This window comes from Melanerpes formicivorus, unplaced genomic scaffold, assembly GCF_026170545.1.
Source record: "Melanerpes formicivorus ecotype bairdi unplaced genomic scaffold, bMelFor1.0.p_v2 SCAF_13, whole genome shotgun sequence".
Classification (NCBI taxonomy): Eukaryota; Metazoa; Chordata; class Aves; order Piciformes; family Picidae; genus Melanerpes; species Melanerpes formicivorus.
In genome coordinates this window covers 16,031,402-16,058,430 of record NW_027142365.1, presented here as the reverse complement: position 1 = coordinate 16,058,430, position 27,029 = coordinate 16,031,402, and the positions used below count along the sequence as shown (strand labels likewise).

The window sequence follows — 27,029 nt, the reverse complement described above, 5'->3', positions numbered from 1 at the left end:
CATCCCCATGCATTTTTAAATTTAATCACATTTGAATACAAATTAGGTTTGGATCCTCAGCCAACAGAACTTCAGTGAGGAAAGGGAGTGAATTTTGTGGCTTTTTATTACTCTTACATTGAATATCTCAATGCCATTGTGTTAAAAAACTCACCTTTTATCATAGAATCATAGAATTGTCAGGGTTGGAAGGGACCTCGAGGATTATCTAGTTCCAACCCCCTCTGCCATGGGCAGGGACACCTCACACTAGGTCAGGTTGCTCAGAGCCACATCCAGCCTGGCCTTAAAAACCTCCAGGCATGAGGCTTCCACCACCTCTCTGGGCAACCTGTTCCAGTGTCTCACCACCCTCATGGGGAAGAACTTCTTCCTAACATCCAACCTGAATCTACCCACTTCTAGTATTGCTCCATTCCCCCAAGTCCTGCCACTCCCTGACACCCTCAAAAGTCCCTCCCCAGCTTTCTCAGAGCCCCCTTCAGATATTGGAAGGCCACAAGAAGGTCTCCTCAGAGCCTTCTCTTCTGCAGACTGAACAGCCCCAACTTTCTCAGTCTGGCTGAGTCTATTCAATGCTTTATACCATGAGAAGCTACCTTGCAAATACTCGAGGTAGAAAAGACAGAAGAAAGAAAGGCATAAAGTAATTACACACCCCCCCCCCTCAATCCTGGCTTAAACAACAGGCTTGAGGGAACTGCCTTCTGCAAGGCAAAACTAAAATGGGAAACTCCAGGAAGAGATGGAAATACTGGGTTTGGTCTTTTGTAGACCCAAATCTGCTGTGGTTGACATTCCAGAGGTAATGGACTCATTTACTTCAACAAAACCAGGACAGGATCAGTGAGAAGTGTGACCTGCTGCAGATACCCAAGATACTCTGATAAAGCACACACATATCCCACTTGTAGGGAGGGTTGTTGCCGGGTGGGGGTTGGTCTCTTCTCCCAGGCAACCAGCACCAGAACAAGAGGACACAGTCTCAAGCTGTGCCAGTGAAGTTTAGGCTGGAGGTGAGGAGAAAGTTCTTCACAGAGAGAGTTGTTAGCCATTGGAATGTGCTGCCCAGGGAGGTGGTGGAGTCACCATCCCTGGAGGTGTTCAAGAGGGGGTTGGACGTGGCACTTGGTGCCATGGTTTAGTCATGAGGTGTTGGGTGACAGGTTGGACTTGATGATCTTTGAGGTCTCTTCCAACCTTGGTGAGTCTGTGATTCTGTTCCTTATGTAGGTTCTTATTTTACTAACTAGATGTAAGTCAGTATGGGTTTAAATAGTGGTCTGAATTAACACAGAGCATCAAAAGGGATGTAGCAAGAATGCATTTTTGGCTCCCCCAGCGTCATGGCTGCGTCAGTCAGGACTAATCCAATAGGACGTGGTGTTCATGTGGAGTCAACCCAGAGAACAGTTTTCCAGTGGTGGGCCCAGGTTTCCAAAGTGAAGGCCTTTCTTTCTTGGCTCAGAGGTCCATCAGAAATCAGCGCTTGTCTGAGCAATCTGCAGCCTGGAGACAAAAGCGAGATGTTAAACTAAATGAATTCGCTCTGCAAGGCAAACACTAAATGTATTTTTAAATCCCCTGTTTGAGAGCTGGGAGTTATTCCAGTGTGATTGCTGTGGGGGGAAAAAAAAATTATCTAGCAAAACTGTCAGAGCCAGAATCAGCTCTGGAAATCTGGAAGGTGCTCAAAAGCTTTCGTCAGATTTCACTTGCAATTCGCCTGGAGGAAGCAGAACCTGACAAGCGCCCAGTGAGGTTATGCCAGCAGCCAGCGTGTGCCTGCACTGCAGCTCGCTGCTGTCGCTGCTCTGGTGCCTCCACAAAGGAATGAAGGCTGGCAGATGGTTTCATTTGGGTGTCACATCCTTGCAAATGATGGCCCTGGCACCAGCATCCTCTCTGTCGTGACCAAGGGGCAGGGTGGTTGATGCAATGGGTGGCAGCCCCCAAGGGCAGGGTGTGATCACAACCTCCAACCGCAGAAACAGCTCCCACAGAATCAGGCTCTACATCTTTACCCTGGTGAGACCTCACCTGGAGTTTTGCATCCAGTTTGGGGCTCCCCAGTTCAAGAGGGACAGGGATCTACTTGAGAGAGTCTTTTGTGCTCCCCAGTTCAAGAGGGACAGGGATCTACTCGAGAGAGTCCAATGGAGGGCTACAAGGATAATGACGGGACTGGAGCACTGCCTTATGACAGTTGGCTGAGAGCCCTGGGGCTGTTCAGTCTGAAGAGAAGGCTGAGAGAGGATTTAATACATGTCTATAAATATCTGAGGGCTGGGTGTCCTGAGGGAGGGGACAGGCTCTGCTCAGTTGCACCCTGGGATAGGACAAAGGGCAATGGATATAAATTACAGCACAGGAGGTTCCATCTCAGCATGAGGAAGAACTTCTTTACTGTAAGGGTCCCAGAGCCCTGGAGCAGGCTGCCCAGAGAGGTTGTGGAGTCTCCTTCTCTGGGGACTTTCCAGCCCTGTCTGGATGTGTTCCTGTGTGACCTGTTCTAGATTCTATGGTCCTGCTCTGGCAGGGGAGTTGGACTCAATGATCTTGAGAGGTCCCTTCCAACCCCTAGCATCCTGTGTTATCCTGTGCTCCAGGGCTGGGTGCTGGATTGAAGGAGAGCGTAGTACAAGGGGGGATTTCTGTAAGTGCATAAGGAATTGGGTTTGAGAAGTCAGTGAAGAGGATGGAGCTTCATGGCTTGAGGGTTGTGAGTACCTTCTCTGGGTGTCCCAGCCAGGACTTCTGGCCACTGTGGTCCAGATGGATAAGGAGTAGAGGATGACTGGACTTCTTCCTGATAAACCTGTGCCTAAAATTAAATAGCATGCAGAGGCCTCTGCAGAAATATCTGATCCTTCCCACATTTGCATTTTATTTGCCTTTGGAGGATTACTTTCAGAAGGAAAATAACACAAACCCTTACAGATTGGCATGCAGAGGGCCTTAAGCAATCATGCAGCATTCCAAATATTATGTGTTAGTCCCCTAATCTGAAGTTTTATCAGCCACTGATTTTAGTATCTGACTAATTACTTTGCTGCCACCTTCTATGGAAATGCTCCTACTGATTCTAATAGTAAGAGCTAGATTTTGGTAGCATTTCTTGCAGGTGCTTCTCAAAGCCTGCTTAAAAGAAAACCAATGTTGTAATTGCAGTGGGACAGTGGCATGGTAGCTATCACCCAGCAGCAGGAAGAACTCTCTCTATGTGTGTATGCAATGTCCTGTAAGACTTACACAGAAAACCAGAAATGCTGAAGGTGGACTTCTGTATTATATTGGTGGTAATTAATTGTTATTTACTATTTATGAGCTAGAAATTAGAACAGGCATGTTAAATCAGGCAGCAGATGTGTGAATGGCTATAGATTTTACAAGAGAAGCCTGTGGTTTGTTAGCATTGGCACTGCCCTCTCTGATTCCTTAGGGCATGATTCAAGCCTAATGAAGTCAGCAGGATCTTCAGTTTAATTCATGGGAGAGAAATTCCCTGGGAACTGCATTTCAGTTCAAGACTGAGTATAGCTTTAATGTATTCAGTCAGCTTAAAGAAATCTTCCCTATCTTGTCTTCTTACAGAGTATGCAAAGCAGCCAACATGCAAAAAGATCATGTAAATATTTGCTGTCATGGTCAGATGCATTAACATGGGCTGGCAGATCTATAGGAAAAACATCCTGAAACAACTAGTTCCAGTTATTGAACTGAAACACAGAGCCTAGGAAATGACACTGTTCTGAAGTAACAGCCCTGTTCCTGTCCTGCTTTGCTAAACCTTCTCTTCTTACACATGTCTTCAAATTACAGTTTTAGGACTTGGACAGGAAAAAAAGCTCCTAACACACATTTTACCTGACACATTTTGCATTAAAATTAGCCATCCTGTTGACACACCATAGTGCTGAGATGCTTTTTTATTTCACATATTGTCCTTACTTGATTTGTGAAAGACAACTCAATGGAAGGGTGGAATATGAGCTTTCCCAGGCAGGCATTTGTGTGCTTAACAGATTCTACCTCCAAAAATCGTCAAAAGAGAGAACTGTTTTGGTTGGAAAAGACCTTTAAGATCATTGAGTCCAACCATTCTCTAACTCTAAACCATGTTCCTCAGCACCACATCTCTGCTGCTTTTAAACACCTCCAGGGATGGGGATTCAACCACCTCCCTGGGGAGCCTGTTTCAGAGGTTGAGAACCCTTTCAGGAAGAAGTGTCTTCTAAATCTCCAAACTAAACTTCCTCTGGTGCTGCTTGAGGCCATTTCCTCTCATCCTATCGCTTGTAACTGGGGAGAAGAGACCAACCCCCTTCTTGCTCCAACCTTCTCTCAGGCAATTGTAGAGAGTTAGAAGATCTTGCCTCAGCTTCCTTTTCTCCAGACTAAACAACCCCAGTTCCCTTATCCACTCCTCATGAGAAGGTCCTGGGTGTACCAGAAAAAACCAACAGACTTCCAAGCAGCAAGATCTTATTTGGTACAAAGTGTCTCAAGAGAAGCACATTCTGTCTGCCACTAAAAAGCTGATAAGAGGTGTACTGTAGATGCTGGCTTACGCTGGAGCTGAGTTTGTCTCCATTGCAACAGGCTGCATCAGCATGTGTCCAATGGGTTCATTGCAGTGATACTGAAGTGAATGTGCAGTGTGGTAAATAAAACCATTAGTTCTGCAGGTCTGTACCTGTCACTGCTGAAACCTTTTTGAATGTAATCTTTATTATTTGTTTGCACTGCAGTAATACTGAAGGGCCTTGGCTGAAAATGAGACCTCACTCTGTTTGGCAATATACAGAGTGAGGAAATATTCCTATTGCAGGACCTTGCAACGTGAATATAAACCAGAATGAAAGTAGTGAAGGTAAAGAGTAGAGTAATTAGAATCCAAACTGGTAAACTGAATAATGCTATGGCAAGGTGCTAGTAGCTTTCCTCTTTACTCCAAATCATGTCCAGGCAGAAGGTGCAATGTCTTCATCCAACTCTACTGCCACTTCTTAATCTGATTTAGCAGCAGCAATTTGGGCTTTCAGCATTTGCTGTCTGCTGGAAGAGGGATTTGGCAACAGGAACAGCTTTCACTGGTCAAACTACCCTTCAGAGGAAAGGCAGGAGACCAGATGGAGCTATCCCATGGGTCATATCTGACACAGGAGCTATCGCTTAAACAGCTTGGATCAAGTTTTCACATGAGACGAGATTTCTAAGTCTACCTCTAACGCAGTAAGTCAGCCAAGCAGCAGGCCCTTCCATTTGCACAGGGGCATGCAAAGGAAAAAAATGAGTTGTAATTCTTTGCAGTGCAAGGTGTTGGCCAAGCAGAGAAGCACAGTACTTGCCTGCCCCTCAGCACAGCATATGGAGAATTTGCTGTCAGTGCTGACAGCAAGGCCCTGAGTGAGTACAGCTCTTGGGTTTCATCTCTGCTCCCACCACTGTGTATGTGTTTACGTAGTGATTTTAGTTCATAGTTACTGGGCTAGGCCTGAGTTCTGGTTCCTGTTCTCCAAGGGAAATAATGTCAGGGAAAGGCTGCCTCTTGCTTTTGTTGTCAACATTCCACCATCCTCATAATCAAGAACTTCTTCCTAATGTCCAAACTAAATCTGTCCTTCTGTGGTTTAAACCACTGCCCTTTGTCCTAGTGCTTTCTTTGCCAACTTATCTAATTTTCCATTACTTATTATCCTGCACTTATTCCCAGTGTACTTTTTTTTTGATGTTACTATTCACCCAACAAGGTCTAAAGGCCTCCTGTAGGTATTTCCCCTATTTTAGTTACAGCTAGCTTTCCCCCTTTGATTTGAAAAACATTCCAGAGCTACCAATTCATCCGTGGAATAGAATAGAATAGAATAGAATAGAATAGAATAGAATAGAATAGAATAGAATAGAATAGAATAGAATAGAATAGAATTAACCAGGTTGGAAGAGACCTTTGAGATCATTGAGTCCAACCTATCATCCAACACCATCTAATCAACTAAACCATGGCACCAAGCACCCATCCAGTCTCTTCCTAAACACCTCCAGTGATGGTGACTCCACCACCTCCCTGGGCAGCACATTCCCATGGCCAATCTCTCTTTCTATGAAGAACTTCCTAACATCCAGCCTAGACCTCCCCTGGTGCAGCTTGAAAGGTTTGGATTACTGTACTCCAGTCAACTTTTCATAGACACAAAATCTACAGGGCAGCTGGGTCAGAAGAGAGAGGAGTACCTTGCTCACACCTGTGATTTCTGGTTCTGTGGGAAAGTTTCAGTGCTCCAGCACCCAAGCATCTCTCAGCCAAGTAAAGAATCATCATCAGCTAATGCTCTTCTTCAGACAGGAGCCCATGGATTTAGGTAGTGCTGCCAAATGGCAGTGAGATTTTTTTCAGAGCAGACATTTGCAGTCTCTCTTGCCCACACAGAGAGTGTCCTCTCGCTTCACAAGGCAGAAGCTCACCCACTCCAAGTCAAGCTTTGACAATATTTTATTTCCTAACACTGAGGAGCTATTTATGCCTCAGTTTTCTTCATTATGAAAGTGATGAGAGGATTATGTGAGTAACTGTATTTTTCCATTTAAAATTCATTATGTGAGAGAATAAACTGCTATTTGGAAAGGTCACAGAAGATGACTCAGTCATGTTTGTTAACTTTACTCTTATCAAGTATTTAACTTTATATTTGCTGTTGTGTGCTTCATGCTTTTATCTCTTCAACAACCAGTTTGTAAGGATAATTACTGTTCTGTAAATAAAAGCAATTTGTGATTAAATCTCTTCCAAGCATCTGAGCTGCCCAGCACTGAGATCATTGTTAGTAACACAGCCATGATAACATGATCCTTAGTCAGGGTTAGGTCAGCACCCTGGATTAGATGGAGGTGCTGAGAGATGTCAGCTGAGTGGTGTCTCGCTGCCACAAGGAGTAAACCTTTACCAGTTGTGACTAAGGAGTTATGATCTTACCAGTACAGTGCTGAGCCATTTTGGTTATGCAGCACCTCTACAGACAGCCTAGACCCCGTGAGTTCAGCCATGCTTCGCCCTTCCCCCACATGGGCATGTCCTCCCTCAGCTGCCAGGTGGGTTGTGCAGCCCAGCAGCAGCAGCAGAGCTGAGCACCTTGCTGTGCATCTTGTGTGCCTGTGTGAACTGCAGCCACAGCATGGGCAGTGTTAAAGCTCTGCTAGCTGGACTAAGTGCAGGATGGCACCCTCTAACCCAGGTGGCCAGCAGGTCAAGGGAGTATTGTGTCCGGTTCTGGGCTCCCCAGGTCAAGAAGGACAAGGAACTACTGGGCAGAATCCAGCAGAAGGCCACAAAGACGACGAGGGGACTGGAGCATCTCACCTACAGGGAAGGCTGAGAGACCTGGGGCTGTTCAGTCTGAAGAAGACTGAGAGGAGATCTTCTCAGTGCTCATCAATATCTAAATGCCAAGAGGATGTAGGGCTGTTAGAGAACAGTGGTGCCTAGAGATAGAGCAAGGAGCAACAGGCACAAACTGGAACACAGAAGGTTTCACTTAAAATTAAGGAGACACTTCTTTGCTTTGAGGGTGCTGGAGTCCTCAACCTGGCTGTCCAAAGAGGTTGTGGAGTCTCCTCTGGAGATTTTCTAAACCCACCTGGACATGTTCCTGTGTGATCTGCTCTAGGTGAAACTGCTCCAGCAAGGGGGTTGGACTAGGCAATCTCCAGGTCCCTTCCAACCCAGACCATTCTGTGTTTGATTCTGTAAACCCAGCACTGGTGAGTTCATCTTGCACAGGAGGCACTGCCTATGTAAATGAAGTTAATGGTACATCTTCCGTCACACTGAGTTGCCTTTCATGTAGGCCGTCTCTGAGAGAAATGATGAAATAGTTTGCGAGTCCTTCTGTCCCTGACCCTTAGTTAAAGGGGGAGCAGAAAGTCTTTTGGTTTTGAAAAGGCTCTGTGTGCAGGCAAGGAATGGCTGATCATGTGGTGTGTTTGCATGATCAGCAGCAGATCTGGGCTTTATGCTTGTAAACCTTTCTTTGAGCGTGTCCTTTCACCCCTTGGGTGTTTAATTTCCCCTACCATAAAACATATCTCTCTGCTGACAGGAGTGCTGTGAAGCAATTTGTAAAGAGGTTTAAGTTTCTAAGGCCTGGCTTACACAGAAATGCTTTCTGCTGTGTCCTTCCTGCCTTTAATGCTGTGGCCTTTTGCCCACAGGCTGAAGACCTATCAGAAATTCCAGAGGGATTTCTGAAACTGTGCTATACCAGCATGATGAAGGGGAAAGCTCTCCTCCAACCTGGTCTGGTCTATTCTATTCTATTCTATTCTATTCTATTCTATTCTATTCTATTCTAATTATCTCAGCCCTGATAGGCTAATTATCTTAGCCCTGGAATGGGTTGTCTGGGGAGGTGGTTGGGGCCCCGTCCCTGGAGGTGTTTAAGCCCAGGCTGGATGAGGCTGTGGCCAGCCTGATCTAGTGTGGGGTGTCCCTGCCCATGGCAGGGGGTTGGAACTAGATGATCCTTGTGGTCCCTTCCAACCCTGATTGATGCTATGATACTATGATACTATGATCTCAGCTTGCTGCAGCTGACTGTAGGAAAGCTCATGGCTGGCAGCATCTAGGAGCACCTAGAAGTGGTAGCCGCAGTGCTGCCTGACTTGCATTTCCCAAGCAGTTTCCATGGTGGTGTTCCCTCATCCTCTCTGACATTCACACCTGGCTTCCCAGGCTAGCAGGGGATTTTGCAGCCCTGTTTGGTTTGTGCTTCATAGCATTTGGCACAATCTTTGTGTTTCAGGTAAATCCATTGCAACAGAAGCACAAGTGCAAGAGGGATTTCAGGGTGCATGGAGACATTAACATTCGTCGTGTTTAACTTTTCTTTCCAACAGCCTTGCTGGCATATGTGCAGTGCCCTGACAAAAGCTGTGCCTGAGTTAGATTCTGTTTCTTTTTGCTTTAATTCTCCATGGGGCTAATTTTTTAGCTGAAGGTAAAAAGAAGCCTCAGAGCTCTAGCAGCTTCCACGAAGCTAGCTGAGCCTGTGGGTATTGCCAGCGTTCTGAGTTTCAGCTGGGCAATGTGTGGGAGAAAAAGAAGTAATGTCAATAACTTAAAAGAATGGGTTTAGAATCTCTTTATTCTGTCATGCTGAAATGGGATTTTGAGCAGTGAGCAGTGAATTTTGTCAAATGGGAAATGCCCTAAAGCTTTGCTGCTTCATGATACAGGTCAGACAGCTCAGGAGGGAAAGCAGTAGGGAGATTTTTTATAAGGGCATGTGATTTAAGGAAGAGTAAGCAAAAAAGGAATTTATTATGCCTTTGAAAATGTCTTTTCACCCTAGCAGTGCGACTGTGGCCAAAATATTTCTTTGAGCTGTGTGTTAAAGATGTCTATTTTAAGGCACAGTCTCTTTTGGATAGCATTGCATATTTGCTTTGAAAATCCAAGCCCCCAAGACAACTGGAATTTGATTTTGCATCAGTGTTTTGTGAGAGTGCTGGAAGACAGGCAGAGTCAGGGCTGATCTGAAATGATGTAGTCTGGTATGGAAGATTTTTTATTTAACTCAACCATTTCTTTTCTGTTAATAGTTTCAGTAGCTCAATATTCAGCATGGGTTTAGTGGCCTGAAATGCAAACCCAGCTTTTTCTGCATTCTGCCCTATCTTTGAAACTGGGCAGAAAGGTCACACACAACTCAAAAGCTGATGCATAAAGTCTGTGTTTTTAGCTAAAACCCCCACATTTTTATCATTGACACAAAATCACAGAACACTAGGGGTTGGAAGGGACCTCCAGAGATCACCGAGTCCAACCCCCCTGCCAAAGCAGGATCACCCAGGGTAGTCATAGAATCAAATCATAGAATCAATAAGGTTGGAAAAGACCTCAGAGATCATCAAGTCCAACCTATTACCTAACACCTCATGTCTAACCAAACCATGGCTTCAAGTGCCATGTCCAGTTCTTTTTTGAACACCTTTTCAGACTTTTTTCACAGTCTCAAGCTGCACCAGGGGAAGTTTAGGCTGGAGGTGAGGAGAAAGTTCTTCACCAAGAGTCATTAGTCATTGGAATGGGCTGCCCAGGGAGGTGGTGGAGTCCCCATCCCTGGAGGTGTTCAAGAGGAGATTGGATGTGGCACTTGGTGCCATGGTCTAGTCATGAGGTCTGTGGTGACAGGTTGGACTCGATGATCCTCGAGGTCTCTTCCAACCTTGGCAATACTGTGATACTGTGATACCTCCAGGTGGGGTGTGAATGTGTCCAGAGAAAGAGACTCCACAACCTCTCTGTTCCAGCGTTCCATCACCCTCACTGTAAAGTTTCTCCTCATGCTGAGCTGAAACCTTCTCTGTTCATGCTTGTACCTATTGTTCCTTGTCTTATCATTGTGCAGCACTGAAAAGAGCTTGGCCCCCTCCACTTGACACCCACCCCTCCATGAAAGTCCCAAATGCCAAAGTGCAGCAAATTCTTTGTGCTCTTCTTGAGAACTGACAGCTGTCATCCAAAAATGAGTATTCCTTTGCATATATTGGGACAGTGAAGGAAATGCAGTCATTAAAAGCATGTGTCCTTTATTTTTCTTTACTCATATAGTTACTTTCTGAATTCTAAAGAATGCTTAGCTGCATAAATTGTTTGAATGAGCACTCAAAAGCCAATTTTACTTGGGAGAGTGTAAAGAAATAAATGCTGGAGCCAATTAAAACAAAAAAAAAAAGAGGAAAAATAGTTTAATAACTCATTAAAGACTGGCATTAAACCCCAAAACTCTTAGGCAAACTCTCCTCAGTCTGTGAGAGAAAAGTAGTAACTTTTCAGTCTGAAACAGTTTTTTTCCAGCCAGGGGGAAAGTGGAAGCCTGCAGTAGGAGTCATAAAGTGTCTGATTGCAATCTTAATGAAAGAAAAAGTAGAAGCTCCTGATAATTGTGGGGAAATGATGTTAACAGCTCCATTTTATAAAAGCAGCCTAATATTAAGTAATGGTTAGGTAATGTTGAGCAGTTTGTTTAGTATTCAGAAGGGGAAAAAAAATTAACATCTTCCTTCCCTGAGTGCAAGCACAATTATCTACCCACTGGTTGTAGCAGCAGCTGACTAGGGACTTGTTCACTCCTTCCAGCAGTCGTGAAACACTGGGACAGCACTGCTGAAGGGTAAGGGGAAAGAGGGCTCAGATTAAAACTCTTTTTCTTTTCACTGAATGCCTTTGGGTTCTGGAACCTTAGCCTTTCCCATTGCTTTTTGCTCAGTGTTTGCATCTCAGCACCATAAACTGCCCATGCAGAAGAGGAGGCTCAGGAGAGACCTCGTAGCCAGGAAAGGGTTGGTCTCTTCTCTCTAGCAACCAGCACCAGAACAAGAGGACACAGTCTCAAGCTGTGCCAGGGGAAGTTTAGGCTGGAGGTGAGGAGAAAGTTCTTCCCAGAGAGAGTTGTTAGCCTTTGGAATGTGCTGCCCAGGGAGGTGGTGGAGTCACCATCCCTGGAGGTGTTCAAGAGGGGATTGGATGTGGCACTTGGTGCCATGGTCTAGTCATGAGGTCTGTGGTGACAGGTTGGACTTGATGATCTTTGAGGTCTCTTCCAACCTTGGTGATACTGTGATACTGTGATGCCATTGGTGATGACTATATGAGAGCCTACTGAGTTACCAGATTCTGAGATTTGCTGAGATTTGCTGATGACTGCTGGTAACTGCACTGAGGACCTTGTGTTCCCAACCCTTCTGTTTGTGTTGGCCACGGGAGAACGACATCTACACTGCAATTACTGCAGTGACTTCAGCTTGTGTAAGATACTCTGGGTAGTTCTAGCCTGCCTGTGGTGGTTATCGGGAAGGGCGAAGGCATGGCAGCACAGAATCTGCTCGGGCCCCAGAGGCTGCCTGAAAATGTCATAAAGCCTTCAGCAGTTAGTTCAGCCTGAATGCTGTCCTCCTACTGTCAGTGTCAGCAGCCCAACCAACTGGTGTAAAACTGCTTTGATTGTATTTCTAGATGAGCTGCGGTCACTGATTCTTGAGCAGATCTGATACTGTTTTCCTTTTCCAAATGCTTTGCAATGGCTAGAGAGCTTCAGAGCCACTCACAAAGCATTTCATTGTGGCAGTGCCTCTCAGTCAGCTGGCAGAAATAAAAACATAGTGGTATCTTTATTGTCTTTGCTACATTTTTTTCTCCTCCATCTGATTCCAGGCTGCCAAATGTGTGCAAAGCAGACGCAGCAATATTTCTTTGAGGTCACCAAGCTGGAAGGCAGTTTGGCAGAGAAGGATCTGGGGATCCTGGTGGACAGCAAGCTGCATGTCAGCCAGCAATCTGCCCTCGTGGCAAAGGCCAGTGGTATCCTGGGATGCCAGCAGGTCAAGGAAGATGATCCTTCCCCTCTTCTCGACTGAACTGTTTGGTCCAGTTCTGGGGTCCTTGATACAAGAGAGACAGGGGCATGCTGGAGAGAGTCCAACAAGGGGTCACAAGGATGATTAACTGGCTTGGAGCATCTCTACTCTGAGGAAAGGCTGAGGGAACTGGGACTGTTCAGCCTAGAAAAGAGAAGGCTCAAGGGGAGGGATCTCATCAAAGTATAAAAGTAACTGATAGGAGGAGAATACAAGAAAGACAGAGCCAGGCTTTTTTCAGTGATGCCCAGTGACAGGCAGTGGTCTTCAGCTGATACAGACAAGGTTCCCTTTGAGTATAAGGAAACACTTCTTCACTCTGACAGTGACCAGGCAGTGAAACAGGTTTCCCAGAGAGCTTGCAGAGCCACCTTCCTTGGAGGTATTCAACAAATGTGTGGACATGGTGCTGGGTAAGTGCCTGTAGGTGTTCCTGCTTGAGTGAGGGAGTTGGACAGATGACCTCCAGGTGTCAAGCACAGTTATCAAAGCATGGGAAGATCACTGTTCTGTGCTTTCTCTATTCCAGCAGTGTGATGAAAAGGAAAATGTTGTATGTGCTTTATGAGTAAGGAGCAGAGCTGATTTTTCTCTGTCAGTATGTGTTCCACATTGACTCTGAAACCCAGATCATTACTTTCCACTTAAGAGTATGTAACCTGCTATTCTGTTTTGCTTGCAGGTGTTTTATATCTTCAGTATGGAGATGAAACAAAGCAGCTGAGGATGCCAAACGAAATCACAAGCACAGACACAATTCGTGCCCTTTTTGTAAGTGCCTTCCCCCAGCAGCTGACCATGAAAATGCTGGAGTCTCCCAGTGTGGCCATTTACATCAAGGATGAGAGCAGAAACATTTACTATGAATTGTGTGATGTGAGGTAAGTAAAGGTGGAATTACAGCTGTTGGGGTGGGGGATTGCTTTTGTTTTGGTTTAGTGCACTCACAGAATGAAAAGGAGTGGAGCTGATAAGTATCTGACAGATAGTGGCCTGACACAAAAGGCATGTTCAGTGGTGTCTGACTAATATGGGAGGGCTGGCCTGACACTGCCTTCAGCTATAGGTGCAATGTCTGTTGCACAAGCCATTGATAAATGGTGTGCCCTGTTCAGATATCCATAGAATGCACCCAGGTTCACATATTTAATATTTTACTGAGTTTTTAACTGAGACCAATATTTAAATGACAGACCTCAAACCAGACATTTCCAGAAAACCTGGTGTTTTCTTTGCTGGTAGTGCAAAGGCTGATCCTTGTGAGCCTGAAGTTCCAAATATGAATATCACTGATGTCCTCACAGCAGTGCCAATTACACACCATCTAACGCTGCCAAAGATCCCTGGCACTGGTGACTGCTGCTGCAGCAGCCCCACCGCCTTCCTATTGCATGTCAGGATGCAGCAACTAAGGCAGTCACTTCCCTTCAATGATCCAGAGCTTGGTCAATAAATGATCTGACCAACATCTGGGTGCACCTTTCCATCCTTTATTTTGTGGAAGTGCAGCTTCAGTCCTGATGTCTGTGCTCTTTAAGCAGAAGCAACAAGTTCTCAAGGGCCCTAGACAGTCCCAAATCATTCATTAACAAAGCTCAGGCACACCTCAGATGTTACACCCTGCAAAAACTGTGCAAAAAAACCACAGTGAAACTCAGTGCCATCTGTTTCATAAGTTATGTGATAAAAAGAACAGACAGGGGAGCATAAGAAGATGAAGGAGAAAGCATAAGGTGCTTTTTCTACACCAGTCTGCCACTAGTGCCATGTGGAAGTCAGAAAAGTATACTGCCCACTGTTGCCTTCTGGAGGTCCTGTGGCTTAGATGCATCTCCATGTAATGCTGTAGTTGAAAGAGTAAGCTGGAGTTTTTCTAACCTTGCCACTTCCAAGTGCCCCATTCCTCTTCTTAATCTTTGAACAGCACCATACTCCATTTTCTCACCTCTGTCTTGCTCACCTCAGGCTGTCTATCCACTGCCTTGTCATTAGCCAGACTCTTGGATTTTGGTCTCTGGTTTTTTATCTTCCTTTGCAGACTCCCACACCCCTGTTTGGCCACTGTAGTGCCTGATGTTAAGACCTATCTGATTGTTATTTTTTGGGTTTTATATCATCATGTACTCAAGCTTCTTCTTCATCAGTCTGTTCACAAGACTGAACCAACTGATTAAATCAGGATAGGGGTTGCTGTGTCTCTGTTGCCAAGTGCATTATTGCCAGCATCATCCAGCCCATCGGCTCATCCTCTCTCACTTTATCCCTGCATCTTCCCTTCAGTTTCAGATTAACACTGTATGATTTCATCTCCTCCCTGCCTCTGAGAATGTGGTTGTTGATTATCTTAATACCACTCCACCTTTTTTCCCCCTTGCTCCCATTGCAGGCGTCACTCTGCCAACCTCAGGCCTGGCTCAATCCCAACCTCTGCTTCCTCTGCTCTTATGCCTGTATTGTAGAGAAAATCCCATGGCCCAGCTGACTTCCTCCCTCCTTCAGTTCTGCTACCCTCCTCACTAAGGAAACCTCAGCAATCCCAGCTTAATGGAGTCCAAAGCACGCTCTACCAGCTGCATTTTCCCCACCTTTGAATAATTTCCAATACAACTTCTTACACTTCACAAGGTCTTGCCAGTGTCTTCCCTCAGAGAACAGATGAATTATCATTTTCCCCTCCTTTCCTTGCCATGTCTTCCTTTAGTTTTCTTTCTTCCTTGTCTTAAAGACAGTGTTTCAGCCAACTCTTGGAGGCTGTCTCATGTTCCTCTGCGCCCCCTCCTTTCTTTAGCTTTTTATTAACTTATTACTCTATTCAGCTGAAGGAATGGAAATTTTGCTTCCACATTCTGAGCTGGTTGTGGCTAATCCTCTGAAATTGTCTGATAAATTATACATGCCATAAACCCTAGTTCTTGAAGTCTCCCCTATGAATGGGTGTAGTTGGATGACATGAATTCTGCCTCTTCTGCCCAAACTAAAATCTTGGTCTTCTCTTTAAATATAGTCTCATGGACCCTTAGTTTCAACCTAAGTTGATGTCCTCCTTCCTTAGGCCATGACACTCCTTTCTCTTTACTTTCTCTATTCTTTTTTTAAATCACTAGGGACAAAGCACTACCTTTCTACTTAAGCCTATAACTTGATCCTTCTCTTAAAGTGGTTCAGGGTTCTAGCATCCAGTGCTATCCTGGGATGCATCAAGAAAAGTGTGTCCAGCAGGTCTAGGGAGGTTCTCCCCCTCTACTCTGCCCTGATGAGACCACACCTGGGATACTGTGTCCAGGTTTGGGCTCCCCAGTCCAAGAGAGACAGGGACCTGCTGGAGAGAGTCCAATGGAGAGCCGTGAGGATGATTAGGGGTCTTGAGCACCTCCCCCGTGGAGAGAGATTGAGAGCCCTGGGGCTGTTCAGTCTTGAGAAGAGAAGACTGAGAGGGGATCTGATCAATGTCTATAAATATCTGAGGGGTGGGTGTCAAGTGAAGGGGACCAGGCTCTTTGGTGGTGGTAGTAAGAAGACAAGGAACAATGGATACAAGCTTGAACACAGAAGGTTTGACCTCAACATCAGAAGAAACTTCTTTACAGTGAGGGTGACAGAGCACTGGAACAGGCAGAGTGGTTGTGGAGTCTCCTTCTCTGGAGACCTTCAAACCCCACCTGGATGCATTCCTGTGCAGACTACCCTGTTTTAGCAGGGGTGTTGGAGTGGATGATCTCTGGAGATCCTTCCTAACCTCTAACATTCTGTGATTCTGTGCTTTCAGATTGTTTCTGCCTAATTTTCCTATGATGCAGACTTTCCTTTCCCAGCATATAGTGGAAAAAAGGCTCAGCTAATTTTGATAGCAACTGTTGTAATGGTCTTTCCTCAGCACTTGATTCAGGTGATCTTGTTCTCTCTTACCCATTCAAATGAAGCAACAAAGATCATTCTTCCAGTTTGACAAGAGGACTGTTTCACATGCAATTTTTTTCATTTGTCCTCTGGCTGTGTCTTTTCCATCTCATTAAATACAAACTATTTGTCTTCATTATGAGGGTTCCTTCAAGCCCACTTCACGGCTACTTTTCATTTCTTGTTCAGTACCAAGTGCCATCTGCCTCCACTTGGTGAACAATGCCAGCGACGCGTCTTCAATTTTCAAACAAGTGCTTTTGTGCTCCCTCTCAGACAGCCCTCTAAAGTGCATGGAAGGTGTCCTCCACAGACATCTGAAAAGCCACTGCCTCGGTCTCCTTCCCACTGTCTCCTTTGCACTGCCTGCTGAAAGCATGTTCCTGGTCCCAGGATCTGTTTATTGCTCTCCTGGCAGAGGAAACTATAGTCTCCTTGTTTCTTTTTGTTCCCTTATCTTCCTGCAGCTATCCTGTTGGCTTTTGTGTCTTCTGTTCACCTTGCAAGCTGGTGAAGAGGTTGTATTCCTGGGGTGTTTATACAGCACACACAGAGATCAATGAGGCCTTTGAACGTGCCAAGGGCATCTGGGAGCTACAGTAATGCAAGGAATAGTAATAATACAAGCAGAGTAATATATAGCTGTTATCAGCCGTGTTTATCTTAGAACGGCAGCATGAGGTGGAACAGAATTCACTTCGGAGATCAAATGCTTAGTATTTTGGTGCTTTGCCTCACAGCAACGTTTTACTTTCAAGTGTCATGTTTCTACCAGAAATATTCATGGAGAAAGCTTTTAAAGCAATCTCGTGTTAGCTGAGGCACCAGCTCCTAATCATCAGGCACGGAGGACAGCAGATAACATTTATTAACACGAGTAATATGCTGCTGCTTGAACTGAGGATTGAGGGAGCTTGCTCTATATCAGAAAGGACGTATCTCCTTGTCTGAGGCACACAAAAAATGGTAACTGAGCCTCCCAGTGTGCACATGGTGCACATCTCAAAGCAAAAGGGTTATGTCTGCAAGATGGAAAACAGTTTGGGTTACCATAAATAATTGAAGAACTTGAACTTGCCGCAAGGTAGCAATTTTCCTATGCACTCTACAAGTAAACACTCATAAATACTGAACTTCTCATCAGCCCTGCAGTTCTTAAACAGAAGGCACTGATCTGTCTCTCAAGCTGCAGGGTTTCTTTAATAACTGCTTGACATCTCCAACAGCAGCACAAGTTCTGACTAGCCGCCCATTCAGAGCGATCACTGCTTGCAGTATGACATGGTAAGAAAGAAATTGGACCTGCCCAAGAATCCTTTCCTTCAGTTTTAAATGATAATCCCAGCGATTAAGATCAGTTCACTAGGCTTGTAGCTGCACCTGGAGGAAAGGAATTCGCTCACATGTGTAAGTCAATTCTCTAGAGATTGCTACTGGGAAACGAAAGGAATCACAGCTTTGAGAGGATGTAAGCAAGAGTAGGTTGGAGGCGTTGCTGCTGATTCAACATCAGCAAGGAGTCAGCAGAACTCAGGGAAAATGTCTAAGTCCCAAGATTGTTGGAAGGTAGGTTTTGAAACTAAGCAGAAAACTCCTGTCACCTACCTCTTTCCTAAATGCAGTAGTTGGAAAAATAAAACTAATCCATGACCAAGCGTTGGGTCCTAGTGGAACAAAAATATTCTCCTAGGGCTTGCCATCTAAGCCATTTCTGTGATGCCTTTCCTCAAAACTTTTTGCTTGTTTAATTGCTTTTGTCATTCCTTCCCCTCCCACCCCCTTTATTATAGATAAAGTTTAGAGGGAGGATTTAACTGCTACCTACTGAATTTCTACCTTCTGTGCATGTATTTATTTATTTGCCTAGCTGTGAGCAGGCTGATAATTAGAATTGCCTGCAGGATAAGTGCAGCTAGAAAGGCTGTTTTCCTTTTGATAGTCTTGCTTCGTGGAGAAGCAAAAACAGCTCCTGTAGGCTGAGCAGACAATAAAACATGTAAATATTAACTAAGCCCTTTGGAGTGCCGTGCAAGTGCTGCAGCTCTATTGTCTTCAAAGTGTTTTCACTCCATGGCAAGAGCTTGAAAGAAACTTTACCCTATCTAATTTTTATGGGTGTGGAGCTGGAGCAAAAGAATGATACTTCCCATGGGAAAAAGAATCAAAGTAGGCTTTTGTTTGTTTGTCTGGGTCCAAGTTATGGCATTTGAGTTGCTCTTATAGAGAGGCTGCAGAGCTGACTCTGTGTGTGTTACCTGAAACTTATGGGCAACAGAGTAAATAAAACTACTTTCATCTGTTATCACTGCTGATTCTTTTGATTCCAGGAATATTCAAGACCGATCTTTCCTTAAAGTTTACAACAAAGATCCTGCACATGCATTTAATCACACTTCCAGAGCTGTCAATGGAGATATAAGGGTAAGTGACAGTGCTGCATTTATGCTCTTCTTTCCTCCAGCTTTTATGTTAAATGTTTAAACTCTTGGTGTGCACACAGCTGCTCATAAAATCGAGGGCACATAGGATGTGTATAGAAGTGGGACTTGATAATGCCTTCTGTAATATTCCTTAACTGCTTTGCTTTTTCCAGTTACTTGCCCTCAGCATTAACTGTTTTGTTCCTGTTTACTAGCACTGAGGCACGTGAATCAAAACACAGCCTTTAATTACTTATTTCAGGACATAAACAGTGCTCAGAGTTTATCCAGCTTTGTATTTGGTGTTTCCAAACCCTTTGCAGCGAAGCATGGCACTCCAGCGATCCTGCAGCAGGGGCAGGTTTGCAGTGGCTGAGCAGATGTACCTAGCTTGAAGTCCATTAAAGCATGTTGTAAATGCCCATTTCAAACAGGAAATGCTGATAAACACCTGTTGTGGTGTAAATGGGTTTGCCTTCATCTAATGTTTTCTACCTGTTCTGAAGGACCAGTATGTTTGTGTTTTCAGGTGAACACTTTGTATTGGAAAACCCTAAAGAAGGCATTTAAACCATATTTGATTTCTCTCTGTCACTGTCTCTATCTTTTGCTGGACTGTGATCTCCCACCTTGATGTGGAGGGTGCAGGAGGTGCAACCCTTGCAGCACCTCTTCCGCCACAGCTAATGTGGCAGCAGGGGGTGGTGGTGGTGCTGGGGATACACCACCTTACCTCCTCTCCACCCATCCTCGGTCTGTCCCCAAGAAACAATACAACCAAATGAGCTGGATGGGGCTGGAAGGGAATGCTGCTACTGTCCTACCTGCTTTGTGGCTTTTATGTGGGAATCCAAAGTGGATTCAACAGTGTGGAAAATTTCCTGTGAAGTGATTTGTTTAATTGTCCATTTGCTGCTTGCTTTCATTATCAATTCTGAGCGTGTCTCACTGCTTTGTTATTAACATTTCATGTGAGCACTGCTGCTGTTCCAACAGTTTAGGGCCTCATCAGTTTAGCAAGGTGGCAATAGTTTATTTGCAGGCACTATTCCCAACCACCTCTCATTTATCTACTTGAATTATAAAATGGTCTTTTTGATAGGTCAGAATTCTGATTACTTGCTTGTTCACAGTGCTGCACATGGGAGAGCAAATAAATGTGCTCCAAAGGGCTGGTGTGATAGTTTTCAGTCTCTTCTTTAAGATCCTGAAGTTCCTCAGCTCTGGTTATATTCCTGTAGCAGTAACAGGTTGTAGACTGGACATTAGGGAAAAAAAAATCATCAAAAGAGTGGTCAGGCATTGGAATGTGCTGCCCAGGGAGGTGGTGGAGTCACCAACCCTGGATGTGTTTAAAGGTGGTTTGGATGAGGTGCTTGGGGATGTGGTTTCGGGGTGGACTTTGTAGAGCAGGGTTCTGGATTGGACTTGGTGATCCTGAGGGTCTTTTCCAACCTGAATGTTTCTGTGATGCTGTGATTTCTGTGCATGCAAAGCATCTCATTCCTCTTGGAAGGCATGACAAGCTATCATTGTGCCTTATGAAACTCACAGTTGCACTGGGGCTTTATAAAGCAGGGCTGTGCTGTTCTGGTTCCACATGCAGTGGGTACTGAAGGTTTCTACTTATTTGTGTGCTTTAGACCAGTTTTCAGCTAGGGTTAATTACTCTGTTAGCTGCAGATACTCAAAAACAAAGATTACTTCTTTGGCCCTCCTCCAGGTATTTAACAGAGTTGTTGTGAACACAGGTGCTACTTCTGTGCAAAAGCTGTCAGGATTTGTACTGCTCATTTTGCAGTGTTGTGGTGTACAGCAGACATGCACACTTGCCATCTCCTGATTATGCTTGAGTTGGCTCTCTTTGGCCTTAACTCAAAAATAATGGTGACACAGTGATGACCTTTGCAGAGTGGTGATTCCATGTGAGAACATTTTATTTTGCTCTACTGAAATGCCAGGGATGCCTTTTGTGCCTCCTCAAAACAACTCTTTTCTCCTTTGCCTTTCCCCTTGCATTGGCAAGTTGCTCCCTTTTCTGGTCTCAGAGGTGCAATCAGAGCCGAGATGTTCCTAGGGGCTTTTTGGGGAAGCATGCAAAAAAGCCTTCTCTTTGATCTGTGTGAACTGCTGCACTTCAAAGTCATGAGCATGGAAAAGAAGTGATTTCTTGAGCTCCAGAAACAACCAAACCTGTTTGTTTAAAGATGTGTGTCTTCTGGTTGGGTTCTTCCTTGTGTGGCAACATTCAGATCCCAGCTGAGGCTTTTCCCAGAGTAGAGGCTTGTGCAGTGCTCTCCGTGATGCACATCCTCTGGACTCTGAACAGCTGGGGCACACACTGCAACTTGTCCTCTGTTCACCAGAAGTGCTGTAGGATCTTCTCACAAATCTCTAGTTTGGCAGCATTTGTAGAGATGTGGTCTAATGGCTTCTGCCTTTTGGTTAAATCTGGTTGAAGTTTGCCTCCAGGTAACTAAATCAGAAGAGGCAACCATCAGTGGATTATAGGAGACAATCATCAATGGATTATGTATAGGGGACACCCATCAATGGATTGTGTATAGGGGACAACCATCAATGGATTTAGTATAGGAGACAACCATCAATGGATTTAGTATAGGGGACAACCATCAATGGATTGTGTGTGGGGGACAACCATCAATGGATTTAGTATAGGGGACAACCATCAATGGATTTAGTATAGGGGACAACCATCTATGGATTTAGTATAGGGGACAACCATCAATGGATTGTGTATAGGGGACAACCATCAATGGATTTAGTACAGGAGACAACCATCAATGGATTTAGTATAGGGGACAACCAACAATGGATTTAGTATAGGGGACAACTATCAATGGATTTAGTACAGGAGACAACCATCAATGGATTTAGTATAGGGGACAACCATCAATGGATTATCTGTAGGAGACAACTGTCAGCACACTCTCTCTCCTTCTTTGCTTAGCAAAGCAGATTAAAGGGGGTGGAAGTGTGTGGCAACTGAGCAACAGGTACAATTGATGTGCTGGTATTGCATGGTAAGCAAGAGATTGTGGAAAACCCTTTGCTTCTCTTCCCTCCCCTTGTATGTGGTCCATCTCTGCCCTGGGTAAATTGCTGGTTTTCATGTTTGTGTGATCTATGAGTGCTAAATTCACTCCAGTAGGAAGCAGGGAGTAACTTTTGTAAACACTGTGCTCTGCATGGTGGTAAGTGCAGCTTATTGTCAGGCTGGTAGAAAGACCAATGTTTAGGATATCATGAATTAGCCATTGTAAATACATTTTTCCATGGTGACACCATGAGTGTGGTTGGATGTCCTGCCATATGTGAGTTAAAGCTTCAGGGGGTTGAGGTTTGGGAAAGTTTTGCCTTTACAGATTTTTCTACTGCTTGCCTTCTTGTCCCTTTGGAACATTTATCCCTGTGTTTGATGATGTTCAGGCTTCCATTCATGTGATTTATAATCATTTCCATGTAACAGACCCAAAATAATCCCAGAAAATAATGTCAGCTGCCAGCGTGGACACCTGTTTTAACTACCAAACAGATGTGAGACCTGTAGAAGAATTGGCAGTAGCTCTTGAAGTATTAAGTATTATCCATATGGAGAAGAAGAGTCAGAACATGCATGAGGAGTGTGGGATCTGTGAGTTTCTGCTATCAGACCACTCAGCTTGCAGGGCCATTAATTCCAGTTATCCTCATCTTCTTTCTGTTTCATGCATGCTTCTGAATGGGTTGTGTTTGAGACAAGGGGGTTTGCAAGCTCTAAAGGACAGTTTCTCTTGAAATCTCCCTTCTCAACACTCAGCTGTGGTACATGGATTGATCATCAACAGATGACACCATAGAATGGAATAGAATAGAATAGAATAGAATAGAATAGAATAGAATAGAATAGAATAGAATAGAATAGAATAGAATAGAATAGAATTAACCATGTTGGAAAAGACCTTTGAGATCATCAAGTCCAACCTATCACCCAACACCATCTAATCAACTACACCATGGCACCAAGCACCCCATCCAGTCTCTTCCTAAACACCTCCAGTGATGGTGACTCCACCACCTCCCTGGGCAGCCCATTCCAGTGGCCAATCTCTCTTTCTATAATGAACTTCTTCCTAGCATCCAGTCTAAACCTCTGCTGGCACAGCTTGAGACTGTGTCCTCTTGTTCTGGTGCTGGTTGCCTGGGAGAGACCAACCCCTACGTGGCTACAACCTCACTTCAGGTAGCTGTAGACAGCAAGAAGGTCTTCTCTGAGCCTCCTCTTCTCCAGGCTAAGCAACCCCAGCTCCCTCAGCCTCTCCTCATAGGGCTGTGCTCCAAACCCCTCCCCAGCCTTGTTGCCCTTCTCTGGACACCTTCCAGCATCTCAACATCTTTCCTAAACTGAGTGGCCCAGAACTGGACACAGGACTCAAGGTGTGGACCTTGTAGTAGGAGGAAGACCTTATAGAAGCCTTTCAGTACCTGAAGGGGGCTACAGGACTGCTGGAGATGGACCTTTTACAAGGGCTTGTAGTGATGGGCTGATGGGGAATGGATTGAAGCTTGAGGAAGGCAGATTTAGACTGGATGTTAGGAGGAAATTCTTATAGTGATAGTGGTGAGACCCTGGAACAGGTTACCCAGGGAGGTTGTGAATGCCTCTTCCCTGGAGCTGTTTAAGGCCAGACTGGACAGGGCCCTGAGCACCCTGGGCTATTGGAAGGTGTCCCTGGCCAGGGCATTGGCTTGGAACTAGATGATCTTTAAAATCCTTTCCAACCCAAACCATTCTATGATCCTATGACTTTCATATCCTGCTGAATTAATTGAATATCTTTGGAAGTGTGACAGCTCCTTTATTATGGGATGTTGCTCTAAGCCATTGGTGACTCCAAGTGGAAGTGATTCCCCCACTGAATGTTCCCAGAGTGTTTTCTGTCCTCTTTCCCTACACCCTTCTTTCATGGAATGGCTTAAAGTGCCAGAATCCTAAATGATCATCTCCCCACTCTGCCATTGCAACTTGTCTGAATTTCTGGTGGCTCAGCTGGATACTAATCATGTTGGTTTATGCAGCACTTTGCTTTGAGCCTCGTCTGTCTGCCAATTTTGAGAACTGGGAAGGAATTTTTACCTCATAACAAACTGGTGGCTGTTTTGCTTGGCAATCTTTCTCTTCCCCACCACCTGCCCTAGAGCCTGTGTGATACACTCTGGCTTAAGTTGTCCCAGAACTACCACATTTCTGCTTAATTCCCTGACTTGCCTAAGACCTTAGCAGGTCAGTAAATCATCCCAGCCCTCTGCTGGGTGGGCAAGGCCAGAATGCTTGTTGAGGCTGCTGTTGTATTGAGGTGTGCTGCTGGTGAGAAGTGCTTTGAGGGCTTTGGGATTTATTACTTTTTAGAGTTGGTCTCCAAAAAAAATAATCCCCCAAATGGAGTCAGATTTGAGCTGGGGGAGTGGGGGCACCTGGAAACTCCCCATTTTCTGGGCATTGCAATGGCAAAAAGGTGATGATGGTGCTGCTTGGGGTTTGAGCTGCCAGGATGAGAGGGGAAGAGTTAAAGAGAGGTGAGTGAGGCAGCCTGCATCAAGGATAGTGTGGCCAGCAGGAGCAGGGAAGTCATTGTGCCCCTGGACTCTGCATTGGTTAGGCCACACCTTGAGTCCTGTGTCCAGTTCTGGGGCCCTCAGTTTAAGAAGGACATTGAGAGACTTGAATGTGTCCAGGGAAGGGCTGGGGAGAGGCCTTGAGCACAGCCCTGTGAGGACAGGCTGAGGGAGCTGGGATTACTTAGCCTGGAGAAGAGGAGGCTCAGAGGTGACCTTATTGCTACCTACGACTACCTGAACAGAGGCTGTAGCCAGGAGGGGGTTGGTCTCTTCTCCCAGGCACCCAGCACCAGAACAAGAGGACACAGTCTCAAGCTGTGCCAGGGGAGGTTTAGGCTGGAGGTGAGGAGAAAGTTCTTCCCAGAGAGAGTTGTTAGCCTTTGGAATGTGCTGCCCAGGGAGGTGGTGGAGTCACCATCCCTGGAGGTGTTCAAGAGGGGATTGGAAGTGGCACTTGGTGCCATGGTCTAGTCATGAGGTCTGTGGTGACAGGTTGGACGATGATCTTTGAGGTATCTTCCAACCTTGGTGATTCTGTGATCTGATAAGTTAGGCAAACTCTTGTAGTGAATAGTTTGATTAATTTATTGTTGTGCAACAGCTACTTTTCATTTATCCCCTGGCTAGCAGGTTGCTAATATTTTAACTCTCTAGGGTTAGATACAATTTGTGAACTTTAAAAAACCAGAACAAAACCAAAGCCTAGAAGTGCTCAAAACCAACAAACAACTCCCTAGATATTTTTTTTAAGCATCCAAGGAGCCTGAAATTCAGTGCTGGTTTTCAGGGAAGATAGAGAGAGAACAAAAGCAGGATCATCATTCTCTGTTCTTTAGGTACCTGTATCCATACAAGCAGCTCTCATACCTCTTTCCATTGGGTTGGTTGTGATCTTAACAGCTTCAAATGCTGCCAACATTTCATTTGTTCATCACATCCTATGGCTGACTAATTCTTTCATGGCATACTGTCTGGGGAAAAAAACAAAACCAACAGGTCCTTGAACTATGCAGAAATACTTAGAAGCAAAGTAGTGGAAAATAATTCAAACAGTAACTTGGGTGGCTGCAGTTTGGTGCTGGGATGCCTAGAGGACAGCATGTCTCTGAGTTGCCTTGCTGAGCCTGTGACTGTAAAACTTTGTTTTCTTTTGGGGGGGTGGGGGAGAAAAGCAAAAGCAAACACTAATACCTTTATTATTTGATAGAGACCTTCCAAATGATACAAATCTCATCTTTCCTGCTGCTTTGCTGTCTGCTTCTCCTAATGCTCTTTTTGTCATTGAGAGGTTATGACAACACGAGCCATATTGTATTTATAAACATCACGTGTTTCCTTGATATGACTTGGCAGTGTCTGCCAAACTGAACACATGGAAGAAACATTTCTCATTAGCTCAGCATTGGTTTTGGTTATGCTGATTTCCGGGACAGGAAAAATGCCTTCCTCACTCAGATGGAACTTTCACGCAGTAGAAAGCAAGCCTCTGAGTGTCCATGAAATGTTTTGAACAGCCACGCCGCAGCTCTTCTAGCCCACATGCTTTGTCTGAGGGAAAGAGGAAAAGGGGTTCATTTTAGAGAGAGAGAAGATTGTCATGGCATGTGTTGCTGAAACTAATTCTGAATTAGACTACCTGCCAAAGCCATCCAGAAACAGAACTCTGCAGGAGATGTAAGGTAAGATGATGATGCTTATAAATAATGAAAGATAGCTAATTCTTCTTCTTCTTCTTTTCTCTTTTCTCTCTTTAGTTTTTTCCAAACTAAAAGACACTTTCAGATTCATGGAAAGGATTTCACACACAAAAAAAAACCCACCCTGTCTCTTCTCCCTTGAGCCACATGAGAAAATAAATGTTTCATTGCTCTCTAAATCACCAAACTCTGCTCTCAGATTTGATATCTGCGCTTCAAACTTACTTATTAAACGTAAACTGTTGCTCTCCAGCTTGCCTTTACAAATCTTGCTGAGATTGGAACAAGACAAGAAGTCTCTAATGGTGGGGGTTTTTTAAGCTGATAGGGATTTTGACTGCTTCAGCTGTGAGGGGGTTGTCAGTAGTTAGCAATTATTTATGCAACTACAGAGCTGCAGACACTGAGAAGGAGCTGCATCAAATCAGGCTGTGATGAAAGACCGAATGTACCTGTTCGCTTTCATTCATAGGTCTTTTGATGTACAATACCTACTGCTGCCTAAAGCCTGTGGTAGAGGGAAAGTGGATGGAGTTTTAAGGGGGGAAAAAAATAATGTATATTATCTTTAAGTTTTAGCTGCACATAAAACAATATCCAACTCTCAACTATTACCTGGCAAGAAGTTTGTGTGTTTAAAGATACAGATCCTGCATGACAGCTGGGGGGATACTGCACTGTGGCTTTTTCAGTGAGCTGGCTGCGTGCTTTGGTGGCTTACATTTGTTTCACAGAGTGTGTAAGGAATATCATAGAATCGTAGAATCAATAAGGTTGGAAAAGACCTCAGAGATCTTCAAGTCCAACCTATCACCCAACACTTCATGACTAACTAAACCACGGCTTCATTTGCCACATCCACTCCGCTTTTGAACGCCTTCAGGAACGATGATTCCACCACCTCCCTGGGCAGCACATCCCAATGGCAAATTACTCTTTCTGGGAAGTACTTTCTCCTCACTTGGAGCCTAAACTTCCCCTG

The 27,029-nt window shown here is 44.8% G+C and overlaps 1 protein-coding gene across 17 annotated transcripts in view; it reads left to right on the top strand.

Annotated features, from left to right (window-relative positions):
• Nucleotides 1–27,029, top strand: part of KIAA1217 (KIAA1217 ortholog) — a 484,815-nt gene that overhangs the window by 371,796 nt on the left and 85,990 nt on the right. For 16 of the 17 annotated variants that reach the window (XR_010988310.1, XM_068146315.1, XM_068146326.1 and 13 more), the window contains 2 exons: nucleotides 13,097–13,295; nucleotides 18,639–18,732. Coding sequence is in view for 15 of the 17 variants with exons in the window: in XM_068146315.1 (XP_068002416.1) it covers nucleotides 13,097–13,295; nucleotides 18,639–18,732 (293 nt within the window). In the remaining 2 variants the exon portion in view is untranslated. Of the gene's footprint in view, nucleotides 1–13,096; nucleotides 13,296–18,638; nucleotides 18,733–25,730; nucleotides 26,030–27,029 lie in introns of those variants that run through there. The other variant, XM_068146322.1, reaches the window with a different exon arrangement.